This window comes from Ochotona princeps, chromosome 21, assembly GCF_030435755.1.
Source record: "Ochotona princeps isolate mOchPri1 chromosome 21, mOchPri1.hap1, whole genome shotgun sequence".
NCBI classification, from domain to species: domain Eukaryota; kingdom Metazoa; phylum Chordata; class Mammalia; order Lagomorpha; family Ochotonidae; genus Ochotona; species Ochotona princeps.
Genome location: NC_080852.1, coordinates 25,631,735 through 25,646,358, shown reverse-complemented (window position 1 = coordinate 25,646,358; position 14,624 = coordinate 25,631,735). Strand labels below are relative to the sequence as shown.

At 38.4% G+C, this 14,624-nt stretch overlaps 1 protein-coding gene across 8 annotated transcripts in view; it reads left to right on the top strand.

Moving 5' to 3' along the window:
* Positions 1-14,624, top strand: part of DOCK3 (dedicator of cytokinesis 3) — a 279,756-nt gene that overhangs the window by 25,843 nt on the left and 239,289 nt on the right. For all 8 annotated transcript variants that reach the window (XR_009247405.1, XM_058679068.1, XM_058679069.1 and 5 more), the window contains exon 2: positions 12,182-12,265. Coding sequence is in view for 7 of the 8 variants with exons in the window: in XM_058679068.1 (XP_058535051.1) it covers positions 12,182-12,265 (84 nt within the window). In the remaining variant the exon portion in view is untranslated. The remainder of the gene's footprint in view (positions 1-12,181; positions 12,266-14,624) is intronic.

Below are 14,624 nucleotides of genomic sequence, written 5' to 3'. Positions count from 1 at the left end.
TATTTTAAAGATTCATTTGAATTTTATCTGAAAGGCAGAGTCACACAGAGGAGAGAGGAGAGAGGAAGAGAGGGAAGAAAGAGAGAGAGAGAGAGAGAGAGAGAGAGAGAGAGAGAGAGAGAATGAATGAATTTTTGATTTGCTGATTCACTTCCCAAATGGCCACAGTGACTGGAGCTGAGCTGATCTAAAGCCAGGAGCTAGGAGCCTCCCCCAGATTTCCCAGGTGGGTGCAGGGCCTAAGGACTTGAGCTATCCTCCACTGCTTTCTCAGGCGATAATCAGGGAGCTGGATTAGAAGTGGAGCAGCAAGGGCATGAACTGGCACCCATATGGGATGCTGGCACCACAGATGGAAGCTTAGTCTACTACACCATTGTGCCAGCCCCAAGAAAAAATTTTGAAAATAAGTTTAGTGTAGTCAAATGAACAGTATGATGTAGTAATGTCCTAGCTCTTCATATTAACTTCCTCCTCAACTCGCTGACTCAGGGCAACATCAGTCCTATAAACTTCATGTCTGGTACTGCTCTATGTAGTTTGTTTTTAATCTTTTAAAGAAATATTTATTTGAAAGGCAAAGAGAGAGAAGAGAGTGGAGATCTAAAGATTTCTGTCTGCTGGTTTACTCCACAGGTGACTGTATCATCTGGGGCTGGATCAGGCTGGATCAGGATGAAACCAGCAGCCTGTAATTCCAACCAGGTCTCCTGTGTGGGTAGCAGGAACCCAAGGATTTGGGCGATCTTCTCCTTTCCCAGGAGATTAGCAGGGAGCTGGGTGGGAAGTAGGACAGCTGGGACTCAAACTGATATTTACATGGAATGCTGACTCGTTGCAAGTGGTCACTTAAACTGCTGTATTACAGCACTGGCCTCTATTTTAAAATATTTCTATCATAACTTTTTCTGTGTTTAGATACACAACTACTTAACACTGTGCCTCCATTCCCTACAATATTCAGTACAGTAACATGCTGTACAAGTTTGCAGCCTAAGAGCAATAGAATGTATTATATATTGCAACTAGGTGTGGGTGTGTGTGTGTGTGTGTGCAAGTAGGCTATAGCATTGAAGTTTGTGTAATTAATACTCAAGATATTCACACAGTGCCACAATTACTTAATGATGCATTTCTCAGAACATATCCTTTTTAAGTGGTATATGTTGATTTTTTACGTTTTAGCTTTTAGTAGTTCATTTTTGAGGTAATACTTTTAGTTTATAGTGTAGTCAAAAGACTTAATGGCTCTACTAAATAAAGAGTTCAATACATAAAAAGTAAAAAGATCATAGTCCAGCAGGAAAATAGGCAAGACCGTATAAGCAAGGTGAGACAGAGGGAGAATAGAGTACAAAGTATCATTATGTTCTTAAAACCAAATATACAAAATATGTGAAATTTGTTACCTTTATAAAAATTAAAATTTAAGAAGATACTCAGATTTACTCATAAATTTTAGCAGTCACAAAATTATTTATGCCATAATAGTATACGATCCTTGCTAATTTGTTGAACAGATATTTAAAACCAGGTTTGGCAAAGCAGTATGTTTGTAACAGAACTGACAGACATGGGTCTGCCTGTCTTCTTTCCTTCCTTCCTTTCTATTTTAGCTCTCATGTGTAAGGAAGAACATGCAATATTTGTCTTTCTGTGTCTGGCTTATTTTAGTTGCTATGATATTCTCCAGTTTCAACCATTTTGCTGCAAATGTTAGGATTTCATTTTTGAAAAAATCTCTGAATAGTATTCCATTGTGTGTTTATAGTGTTTTTAAAATTTAAAAAAAGAAAAAAATGAAAAAATGGAAATGCCTATTATGAAAACAAATCCATTCACCTGATGATGGATACCTTGATTGATTTAATATCTTGGCTGTTGTGAATAATGGTGTGATAAACATGATGGGAAGATACCTCTTTGATATAGTAAATTCATGTCTTAGATATGTACCTAATAGATTTGGTGGATCATATGGCAGCTTTATCTTTAATTTTTAAAGAAATCTCCATACTGTTTTCCACAGTATGTCTGCACTAATATATATATTCCCATCAGTAGTGCATAAGAGTTGCCGTTTCTTCACAGCCTCATCCAAAGTCATCATGTATACCAAATCTTGAAACGTTTCCCCAGTGTGTTCTAAAAGTTTCATGGTCATCAGGCCTTAAATTCATGTCTTTGATACATTTTGAGTTAATTTTTATACATGGAGTGAGGTAGAAATCTAATTGTTAAAAAAAATTGTATTCTCTCTATATTTATAGGCTTAATTTGCCACAAATCGTATCTTTGAACAAATAAAAAATAGGAAGACCCCAGTTGTTTAGGAGTATCAGCAGATGCTAAACATAATCATATCTCAAAGTGAAATTTCATTGCTGTACATTCTTTAAATGATTTATTTATTTATTGTGCTTGAAAGAAGTACAAGGGGGGAGGGAGAAAATGAGAGAGAAAAAGAGAAATCTTCCATCTGTTGGCTTACTTCCCAGATGGCTGTAATGGTCAGAACTAGGCTAGTCAGGAGCCAGGAGCCAGGAGCCCCCCATTGTATACTTGTTCACTTCGTGAAGCCCATTTAAGTTTAAAATGAATTTCAGAGTTTGGAGAAAAGAGCTCATGCAACTTCAGTGGTTAGAGATGAATTGAAGCATTTTATTTATTTATTTTTGTTGGAAAGGTGGATATACAGAGGAAGAGAGACAGAGGAAGATCTTCCATCTGATGGTTCACTCCCCAAGTGACTGCAACAGCTGGAACAGAGCCAATCCGAAGCCAGGAGCCTGGAGCTCTTCTGGGTCTCCCACATGGGTGCAGGGTCCCAAAGCTTTGGGCCATCCTCAACTGCTTTCCTAGGCTACAAGCAGGGAGCTGGATGGGAAGCAGGGCCACTGGGATTAGAACCGGCGACCATATAGGATCCCAGGCATGCAAGGCGAGGACTTTAGCCACTAAGCTATTGTGCTGGGCCCAAGTGGAAGCATTTTAAACAGTTAATAAAAGATACAAATTGATAGAAATTACTGAAAAACAATTTCTGAAAATAGAGAATTAGGGATAATTTTTAGTGGTGATTAGGAGTGTTTAAGTGGCAGTTAAAGATAGACTTGAGATGACATGATACAGAGATTGATAATATGGTATTAGGTATAATTGTAGTGCACACTTGACAAGAGAAAGACAGTAGTTTTTTAAAGGTAAGGAAGCATAGATAGTAGCATGTGGATTTAAATCTAACTGGAAAGTTAACTCATTGAGGGGCTGGTGTGGTGGCATGGTAGGCGAACCCTGTAATTGTAGTGCTGACATCCCATATGGACTCTTACTCTTGTCCCAGCTGATCCACTTCTGATCCAGCTCCCTGTTAAAGTCCTAGAACAGGAGGATGGCTCAAGTCCTTGGGTCCTGCAGCCACGTGGCAGATCTGGAGGAAGTCCTGGCTTCCAGCTTTGGATTGGCTAAGCTCTGGCCATTGTAGCCATTTGGGAAGTGAACCAGTGAATGGATCTCTCTCTGTAAATCTGCCTTTCAAGTAAAAAAATTTTTAAAGAGAAATCATTTAAGCAAGATAAATCACTGAGTTCTTTTATTGATTCAGTAGACTTTTATTGAAAATCTGGTGTGCTTGCCACCGAGGAATGTTTATCCACTTTCAAGACTCTTAGCTTTTACTTTTTTTTTTTTTAAAGATTTATTTTTATTACAAAGTCAGATATACAGAGAGGAGAGAGAGAGAGGAAGATCTTCCATCCGATGATTCACTCCCCAAGTGAGCCGCAACGGGCCGGTGTGTGCCAATCCGATGCTGGGAACCTGGAACCTCTTCCAGGTCTCCCACGCGGGTGCAGGGTCCCAAAGCTTTGGGCTGTCCTCAACTGCTTTCCCAGGCCACAAGCAGGAAGCTGGATGGGAAGTGGAGCTGCCGGGATTAGAACCGGCGCCCATATGGGATCCCGGGGCTTTCAAGGCGAGGACTTTAGCCGCTAGGCCATGCCGCCGGGCCTTTTACTTTTAAAACTCTTTAATCTGGAGGATTAAGAAGATTTATTTGGGAAGTTGTGCTTTGTGAAGAAGGTAGTCTAAATAAGGCTAGTAGATAAGAATTTTAGTTAAGAATCATGTATTAATGTAATTTTAGGACTAAAGAAAGCACTACTGCATACCCATCATGATCATCTAAGGCCTCAGCCCCGAAGTATTCTACTGCAGTATCTTTAAAAAAAATTATTTGTTTGAAACAGTTACAGAGAGTGATGGAGAGATTTTTCCATCTGCTGATTCATTCCACGGATAGCTGCAAAGGTCTGGGATGGGCCAGCCTAAAGTCAGGTGGCAGGAACTCCTTCTAGGTTTCTGATGTGGGTGACCAGGGCCCAAGTGATTTGAGCATCCTACGCTTCTTTCCGCAGGCCTGAGCAGGGAGTGGTACTAGTCTTGCAGAGCTTAGCCATTGTGGTATATTGGGATAGTCTTTGATGCAGATTGATAACTCGGGATCTGGATCTATAGAAGAGCTAGTTAGACCTGCTGTTTTGCCAACATAATGTGATCCTTATTACTCTGAGAAGTTGGTGGGTTCTTTTTGCCTTTTGGAGGGGTATTTGTGGTCTTTGCTTGATTCATTGGAGTAGGCAGGCTTGTGCACCTGGATATGTTTTTCTCCTTTGCACAAGAGTCTGCAAAGGCAGTGGCCGCACGTGTAATGGTATGCGCTGAGGTTAGGGCACATAGTCACAGGCTATGGTCCCTGAGATCGGAGATTCTAAGGTGTCTGAAGCTAATGGGGTGTAAAAGCGTGGGCTTGTGCCCAGTGCCAAAGGTCGTTAATTGAATCTGGAGAAAATGTGATAAGGGCAGAAGTTCCTGGGAGGCTCAGGTGACTGGCCTCCAGGACTTGAAAGATAATAGGCAGCAACACTCCTGGACAACTCCTGCCCAAGTGTGGCCTAGGCACTTAGGCATCAGGCTTTCTCCCATTTGAGCCAGGTGCCAAAAGAGGGCTCTGACAACCCCTGCCTGTGGGAGGCTCAGGCACCTAGGTACCAGGTTTTGCCCCAGTTGGGCTGTCCTCAGTGGTGGGGCTGCAGTAACCCCGCGTGTGCAGCTCAGGCACCTAGCTCCCAGGTAATGCCCTACTTGTGGCCCAGGCTGTCTCTTACCTTCTAGGAGAAGGCAGGCAGGCGAAGGAAAGGGAAGAAAGGAAGAAACCTTGTTCTGCAGATACTATCCTTAAATGAAGAGTTTTCCAGGTTAGGATTGATAGTTAACAAAATTTCTCCACCATGAGTTTCTCATTACAAAAGTTTAATTGTAAGATTTAGGACTGAAGACTTAATGATACCAAAATGACTGTTATATTCTACAAAAGCTTGTTTGACAGACTTGCCCCCACCAAACTGGTCTGATGACATCTGTCTATAGTCTTTATTGTGTGAACAAATTTGTAATTCACAGACATACACATCTTCAGCAGATTTGGTTTTAAATTTTTGTTTTACAAACTTTTTCAGATTTATTTATTTGAGAGGCAAGGAGAATGAGATTCAGTTCTCATATTCTGGCTCACTTACCAACTGCCTGCAAAGGCTGTCAGCTGCGGCTGAAGCCCCAGGAATAAGGAACTCAGTCAAAATCTCCTGTGTGTGGGGCAGGCGCCAAACTACTTGCACTATCATTGGTTCCTCCGAGGATCTGCGTTAGCAAGAAGTTGCAGTCAAGCTGGGTAGTTAGAAATAATCCAGGCACTCCCATACAGTCACACGTGCCTTAACTGGTGCTTTCACAAGACCAAATGCTTGTACCAAGATTTATTGTTTAAAATAATGAATTGAAAAATGGGACAAAGAAGTACAGAATAGAAAATAACAAGAGGGACTATAGTACCTGGTTGGTTTGGTTTTCTTTAAAAGATTTATTTATTTTTATTGAAAAGTCAGATTTACAGAGAGAAGGAGAGACAGAGAGAGAAATCTTCTATCCGCTGGTTCACTCTCCAAGTGGCCGCAGTGGCTGGAGCTGAGCCAATCTGAAACCAGGAGTCAGGAGTTTCTTCCAAGGTTTCCCATGCAGGTGCAGAATCCCAAGGCTTTGGGCCATATTCTACTGCTTCCCCCGGCCACAAGCAGGGAGCTGGATGGGAAGAGGAGCAGTCAGGACACAAACTAGTACCGGTAAGAGATCCTGGTGCATGCAAGGTGAGGACTTTAGCCACAAGGCTGCCACGCCGGGCCCCGGTCTTTATTTTTGGATGGATCATGCATATATGGCAGAGTCCATGTTTTTTAATGACTTGAACTGAAAAATGACCACTTGACCCACAAAGGAGTAGATGAAATATTCAGTTTCATGTGTCATGTAACAATTGAAATTTTTTTCCAAGAGGCAGTGCCGGATGGGATAATACTTTTGTCAGACTACTACCTGATTTGGGCTGCGATGCATTTTTTCAGTGCCACAGTAATATACTCCACCAATTCCTATCACCTCTCTTCTGATATGCTCATGTTTTGGAATGCATGTTGGTTACTGTGCAGTTATAATGCTCTCCCGGGGATGGTGCTGGCACAGCTCAGGTCCACTGGGAGTTGTTATTACGAAAGTCAAGATAAATCAAAGCAGTCCCATATCTGTCACTCTTACCTGGCACTCAGGCCTTGCCCTCTTCTTGCTATAGATGTATAATTATTAATACTCTTGCTGTATTTCATGATTTTAGTAATCTTTCTTTTTTTTCTAAATCAAGCTTGGTTAAAGATGTGTAAATTCTGTTTTTTGGCTCAAGGTCTAATGCTGGAGAGCACAGAAGATTCAGTTATCTTGTTTCACTGTTGTCTTCAATATGGGGTGGTACATTAGCCTTAGTATTTCTTTAGCTTGACATTGTTGAAGTGAAGGTCAGTTATTTTAGGCTTAACATTTCCTCATGGTTAAATTTAGGTTTGGCATTTTTGGCAGATACACCCACAATAATTTTCAGTTCAGTTTGAAAGTTGGCACATGATATCAGTTATATTACTGATACTGTTAACTTTGATCACCTAGTTAAGATAATATCTTCAAATTCCTCCATTATAATGTTACTGTTTTTCTCATATTGAGAGGTAAGCTTGAGATTACGTAAATATCCTTTTTCTCCTGAAACATTCACTGACTGTCTTAATTTTAAATGATTTAAACAAATTCTTTTATTTATTTGTTTGAAAGGCAAAGAAAGATAAGAAAAGGCAGAGAGCATGAGTGAGAGAAATGGAATATTGATTGATTGATTTTTGTACTTACTGGTTTACACCCTAAATAACCTGCACCTGCAAGTGCAAAGTTGGAATGGAGCTGAGTCCTGGGGGTATCTTGAGGTAGAAACTTAGTGAAATGAGCCAGTCTCCAAAAGACAAATATTATGTTTTCCCTCATCTGTGGTAACCAATTCATAGTGTATAAAAAAAAAGTGAGCTATGGGTACGAGAGTGACACTTGGGGATTTAATGTATACAGCCCTTGTTTATATACCTGAAGAATAGTAGTTAAAAATTTTTTTTGCCTGTTTGATTTTTTTCTTTATTCTTTGTTATTGTGATTGCTTTCTACTTGCCATTTGTAGATACTGTCACTTGCTTAAGTGTTAAGCATGTGAAAAAATTAATGTGAATAAATAAATAAATAAATATGGAAAATATTATTTGAAAGGCAGAGAGAGAGAGAGAGGAGGGGACAGGAGGAAAGGAGAATAAAGGAGAAGGGACAAGAGGGGAAGAGAGAGATTTTCCATCTGTAGATTCACTCCCTGGTTTCAATAGCTGATCCTGGTTCAGACTGGAGCCAGTCAATAGCAATGACCCAACTACCTATGCCATCACTTGTTGCCTCCTAGGATGTACCTTAAGAGGAAATTGGAATCAGGAGTGAACCTGGGACTTGAATCTCATATCTATTCTAATGTGGCATGTGGTGTTTCTTTTTTTTTTTTTTTAAGATTTTATTATTATTGGAAAGCCGGATATACAGAGAGGAGGAGAGACAGAGAGGAAGATCTTCCATCTGATGTTTCACTCCCCAAGTGAGCCGCAACGGGCCGGTACGCGCCAATCCGATGCTGGGACCAGGAACCTCTTCCGGGTCTCCCACGCGGGTGCAGGGTCCCAAAGCTTTGGGCTGTCTTTGACTGCTTTCCCAGGCCACAAGCAGGGAGCTGGATGGGAAGTGGAGCTGCCGGGATTAGAACCGGCGCCCATATGGGACCCTGGGGCGTTCAAGGCGAGGACTTTAGCCGCTAGGCCATGCCGCCAGGCCTGGCATGTGGTGTTTCAGTGAAGCTGAAACCACTGCTCCAAAAGTCATCTTAACTGGTGTCTTAGACAACTTTCCTTGTGGAAAGTTTAAAAATTACTAATTTGAGCTAAAAAGATAGACTTAGTTCTGTAATAATTTGTTTCTTTCTAGGAATGTTTCATCAAAATTATCTAGTTTGTTGGTGTGCAGTTGTTTGTAGTATTCCCTTATAGATTTTCATTTTTATAATGTTGACAATGATATACTATTCTTTATTCTGGGTTTTGTAAGTTAAGCCTTTTCCTTTTTTAAAAATCTGGAGTCTGGGCCCAGCGACGTGGCCTAGCTGTGAAAGTCCTTGCCTTGAATGCCCCGGGATCCCATACAGGCGCCGGTTCTAATCCCAGCAGCTCCTCTTCCCATCCAGCTCCCTGCTGGTGGCCTGGGAAAGCAGTTGAGGACGGCCCAAGGCTTTGGGACCCTGCACCCGCGTGGGAGACCTGAAAGAAGTTCCAGGTTCCCGGCTTCAGATCGGCGCAGCACCTATCGCTGCGCTCACTTGGGGAGTGAATCATCGGATGGAAGATCTTCCTCTCTGTCTCTCCTCCTCTCTATACATCTGACTTTGTAATAAAAAAAAAGAAGAAATCTTAAAAAAAAAAAAATCTAGAGTCTAGTTGACTTGCCATTTTTTAACCCTAACATTGAAGGGAAAAAGAAAGAGGGAGAGGGAGTGGGTGGGAGAGAGAGATATATATTCCATTTACTGGTTTACTCTCCAGTTGACTGCAGTAGTTAAGTTGAGCCATGATAAAGCCAGGAGCCAGGAACTTCATGTGCTCTCCTATGTGGGTTCAGGGACTCACATAATTGCCTGAATTTGATGAGAAGAAAAATTTGAAGAGATGAAACTAAATAAAAAAGTCAAAATACATGAGATATACTTTCCGCTGATCTTTTTTGGTGAGATGTCTCCTGGAGGCAACAAATAGATGGGTTTTGGTTTTTTTAAATCCAGCCTATTTATCTATGACATTTGATTGATTAGTTTAAGCCATTTACATTCAGGGTTAATATGAATGAATGGTAATTTGGTCCTGTCGTTTTAGCAATGGGTTGGTTGTTCATTGATTTAGTCTTCTGTTGTTATTTTACTGGGATGTTTTTCACATTTGCCTTTGGTTTTGGTGGGTGGTATTCCTCTTCTCTGTCAAGTGAACATCTTTTAAGTATCCTTTGTAGGGCAGGTTTGGAAGAGGCATATTCTTTTAACTTTTCTTTACTGTGGTAGAATTTTATTTCATTTTCAAAGACAAAGGAAAGTTTGCTGGCTACATTATCCTTTTGCTTTTAGAATCTGGAATATGTTGCTCCATTCTCTTCTGGCCTGTAGAGTTTCCTGTGAGAGGTTTCCTGTGAGTTTAATTGACATTCCTTTATACGTCAATTGATTTTTTTTTTTATGTGCACATATAAGGATCTTTCCCTTATGTTCGATTGAAGAGAACTTGATTATCATGTGTTGTGGTAAAGATCTCTTTTGGTCAAACCTGCTGGGAGTTCTGTGCCCCTCCTGGATGTTGTTTCCCAATTGTTTAGATTAGGGAAAATTTCCCTTATTATTTCATTGAATACACCTTTAATCCCAGCTTCTCTTTCTGCACGTTCGAGGACTTCCATAACTCTTACATTTGGCCTTTTCATAGTGTCTTTCAATTCTTGAATACTTTTTTTTAGCTTGACCCAGCTCTGCTTCCAGCTTATTGTTTGTTTCCCCCTGGTGAAGGAAAATATCTTCCAATTCTGAGATTCTTTCTTCTGCTTGCTTCATTCTATTTTGGAGACTCTCCACTGTACTTTTAATTTGCTCCACTGTTTGCTTCATTTCTGATATATCAGCTTTCATTTGGTTCGTTTCATGTGTGACATGCTCCTTAAATTCCTTGAACTCCTGTATTAGCTGCTTCTCATCATTATACGAAGTTTTATAACAAGTGTTTTGATTTCTGCATCCGCCATTTTCTTGATGTCTTCCTCAGGGAACTCTGAGCTTGGCAAAGGCTTTTGCTGCCTTGCAGGAAAGTCTTGAGTAATATTCATTGGGCCTCTGTCTCTTCTTTTGCTCTTGGTCATTGTACTTCTGGTTATCAGGCTCTTCTCTTTGGGTCACGTTTCTATATTGTGTCACCCACAGGTCTGTGGGATGTTGATGTGTCAGGCAGTGGCTTAATCCACTATGTTACAACTCCAGTGCCGCAAGTATACCTCATTTTTTCTTACCTTTTTTCCCTAGGTTTTTCTCTTTTATTTTTATTGGAAACTGATTTACAGAGAGAAGGAAAGACCTCAGTCACTAGGCCACTGCACTGGGCTCCAAGTGTGTTTCTTTTTAAAATAAAGTTTTTAATTTTTATTTTTCATGATACAATTCCATAGGTTCAGAGATTTCCCCTTCCATCCTCCGTATTCTGTACTCTTCCCACTGATTTCCCCTTTATTATAACAATAGTGTAGTTCTTCAAAAGCAGTCACAAGTCCGTTATTCTACTGTTTAAGTGTATTATGACATGTAGGTATAGACAGTGGTAGAAAGTCCAGCATTCTATTCAAGATACATTTAACAGTTTCATTGGCAGTCCATCTTTTATTCAGGAATAGAGATGTAGTGTATCTTCACTTTTCAGTATGCTAGTCTCCAAAGTGTATTTTGAAGTCTTTTTCATGCTCTCCAGTAAAGGAATCTATCCAGTGAATGCTGGGGTGGAGGAGGATGCTAGTGGATATCTGATGTATCTTCATATTTTTTAAATATGTAAATCATTAACAGAACCTTGTGTATCTGTCTTGATTTTAAGTTTGTGTTCAGAGTGTACTTTTCCATTGGAAATTTAAAATATTTACAGAAAATTGGTAATGCTACAAGTATTTTCAAATACAGATAGTCCAAGAGAATGTAAGCTGCCAATAAGTAGATTTGATGTCTTCAGCAGAGATCAGATGTAACTGTCTGTGTCTGTACAAATGTAAATAGATTCGTGGTACATCTTTCTTTTTCTCTTGTACTTTGTTTTCTTTACAACTGAAATGCTTGGTAGGCAGTGTCCCCTTGTTTCATCCTTTACATTGAAATATACATTTTAAAATCAATTTATTGATTATTATAAAAATGTGTTGAACTTTTGGATAGAATTGCATAGTTAATTATCAGTTTAGGGAAGATCTATATTTTTATGATGTTGAGTCTTCAATTTGTTAATGTGTATAACTTCCTTTATTAGGCTTTTGATGTCTGCTGTTTAATAGTTTGTGAAATTAGATTTATTTCTAGCTATTTGGCATTTTTGATGTCATAAAGTGATACGTTTTTATTGTCATTTTTAATATAACATCTTTTTTCCTTATTTACTTTTGAGATGCCATTTTTAATTTACATTATAGTAAAAGGTTTATTGCTCCATTTAAATGAAAAAGAGGTAAAAATACCATAGTTTTGCAGGAATACAGACAATAAGCAAATTAAAGTATTTACATTTTATTGGTGATAGTTTTGTGAATTTAATTTTGTAACTGTGGATTTACTTTCATCTTTTACTGTTGACCTTTTATTATTGATCTTTTACTATTGACTTTGCTGTGACACTGAGTGACAGAGACTGTACTGAAATGTTGTCCTACATGTATACATGCACATGCCACTTAGAATTATAATTTTGTCATAATATACTTCATTGTGCTGATCTACACATTATTACCTTTCAAAATACAGATTAACTAAATTTAAGGAGGATTATACAGTAAGAAAAGGAATTAGTGAGAAAGGGAGAGAATATGGGGAAATTTAGTGCTTAGTTCAGTGGCTCTGACTCAGTATTTAAAAATGCCGATTAATGTATTTTCCTTACTTTTGTAGTGATATGCAGCTTTCGAGGATCTGTCCCTCAAGGATTGGTCTTAGAAATAGGAGAGACGGTTCAGATTCTTGAAAAATGTGAAGGTAAGTAGGAACTATTAAAACATATAAATAGTGATAATTTCTGGCACTATTTTAGATATATTTATTTTAGTAGATTGGAAGCCATCATTCTGACTCCATAATTAATCACATTGCAAAATACTGTGATAAAATCCTTAATGATCTGTGTTCAGTATAAAAGTATGAATGAGCTTTTTATTTTGGCTCTAATCTAATAGCAATAATTAGACAATTAATTGTTGGCTGTCAGAACATGATTTCCTCATAGTGTGTCAAATGATTATTTTTCATTTCCTACAAATAGATAATTTTCTACCCATGCCCAGCTGCATTTGGGTAGCATTGAATTGTAATTAGTTTATTTGTGTGTTTCTGTGTGTTTGGCTGGACTTTTTTAGCTATCATCAAAACAAAGTAGTAGGTCTCCTTGGTTTTTGGGTGTTTGGGTGGGAATTTAGTGAAATATCCAAGAAGAATAAGTGCTTTTTGAACTACTGTTGTAAATGGACTATTTAGATGAAGATGCCTGGTGAAGTTAAGTGCTTCCCAGAAGCCTCAACAAGTAAAAAGAATCCAGATAGAAAAATCAATAATGAGGGAATAAAGTTACCAGATTAAGAAGTTAGAAAAACAATAAAAAGACATATTATACAAAGCATCTGTCTTCTGAAGGCCAAACAAAACAGAAATGAGTGAAAATAAGCTTCAGTAAGAGAGAAACTTGGCAGCCTCTTTTTTTTTTTAAACTTGCAAGCCACGATGGAATCAGTAATAATAGTAATTTTGAGTAATAATATTAGAGACAAAGAACAAATAACTATCTGAGGAAAAGGTTGCTACAACTGCATGAAACTCTCAGTGTCCGTTCCGAAAAGCTGAAAGATCTAATGAGTGTGCCAAATCTACTGAAAATGGAAAGCACACAGGAAAAAGTTAATGAAGATGATCTGACTTGACGACAGAAAGAAATAGATAAAATGATAGAGACTACAAAATTAGCATCTGGGAATATTCAGAGGTTAAAGAACAAAATTCAGATTGTAGCACGTGAGGTAGAATAAGAAGAGCAGAAGATGCTGCAAGTGGGTTAGTACTGGCATACTGTCTATTCTGCAACTTTCTCAGAACAATCTTTGGGCACCCAAACTTCAGAAAGAAATTTTGATGATATTTCCAAACTAGCATGCTCTCTTGGAGGATTTGGATGTTTTTTATAATTCATAATTCATCGCAGGTGAAAAACATGTTAATGTTCCTCAAAGAAGCATATAATAAACTAGATGCTTCTTAAATAAGAGTTTAAAAATATTATTTCATATTAATTTTATACTTTTGTATTTGTTAATATACAATCATATTAGAAGGGCTACAGCTTAATTTCCTAATATGTACTTTAAAATTAGCCTCTAGGAGCAAGTGGCCTAGTGGTAAAGACCATTGTGTCCCTATTGCAGTGTCTGTGTTTAGCTACCAACTCCAGTTCCTGACTCCGGATTCCTGGAGTTCTTATTCCAGCTTCCCAAGTGTAGAGCTGGGAAGCACCCATGATAGCTGAAGTAACTGGGTTCCTGCCACCCACATGGGAGCCTGGATTGTGTTCTTGACCCCAGGGCTTGGCCTAAACCCCTGCCAGATGGTTGTGGCCATTTGGGATTAAATCAATCCATCTATCTTTGTCTCAAATAGATAACATTTTAAAAATAATTGAAAAACTAAAATTAACCTTTGATCTAGTTGGGCTGCTGTTAGGATAGATATGGGCCTAAGTACAACCTACCATACCCAGGAATTATATGAGTTTGGGAGTTTAGTTTTCTGAAAAAAGAGTTCTATTGAATATTTTGTATTTTCTTAATACAGAGGTATTAATCAATGCTCTTTTGTGATAAAAGAAAATTTTTTTATAATAGAAAACTAAGATTTTTTAAAATCTGAAAATGATATCTACTAAAAAAGAGCAACAAACACCATATTCAAGTGTGATATATTTCAGAATTTCCTGATGAGATCCAAAAATAATGTAAGAGTATTTGCTATCACTGTGTTTTGAACATTATATTGAAAGTACAAATGAATACACTAAGGTAAGAAAGACAAAATCTAGACAGATAAAAATATTTACTAATTTTATAAATTGAAAGATTACTGTTGTCATGTAGTCAGTTCTCAAATTGATTTAAGAGCAATGTAATCCGGATAAAAAGCCAACCTTTATTTTGTTATGGAAATTAAATACCTGATTCTGATAGTTTAAATGCAAATGCAAAGGAATTCGATGAGCAAGACAGTTTTAAGAAGATAATCTAGCTGGAGGATTTAGATGACCACATATTAAGATTTTAGAAATGAAGACATTATGGTTTGAGGAGACAGACAAATA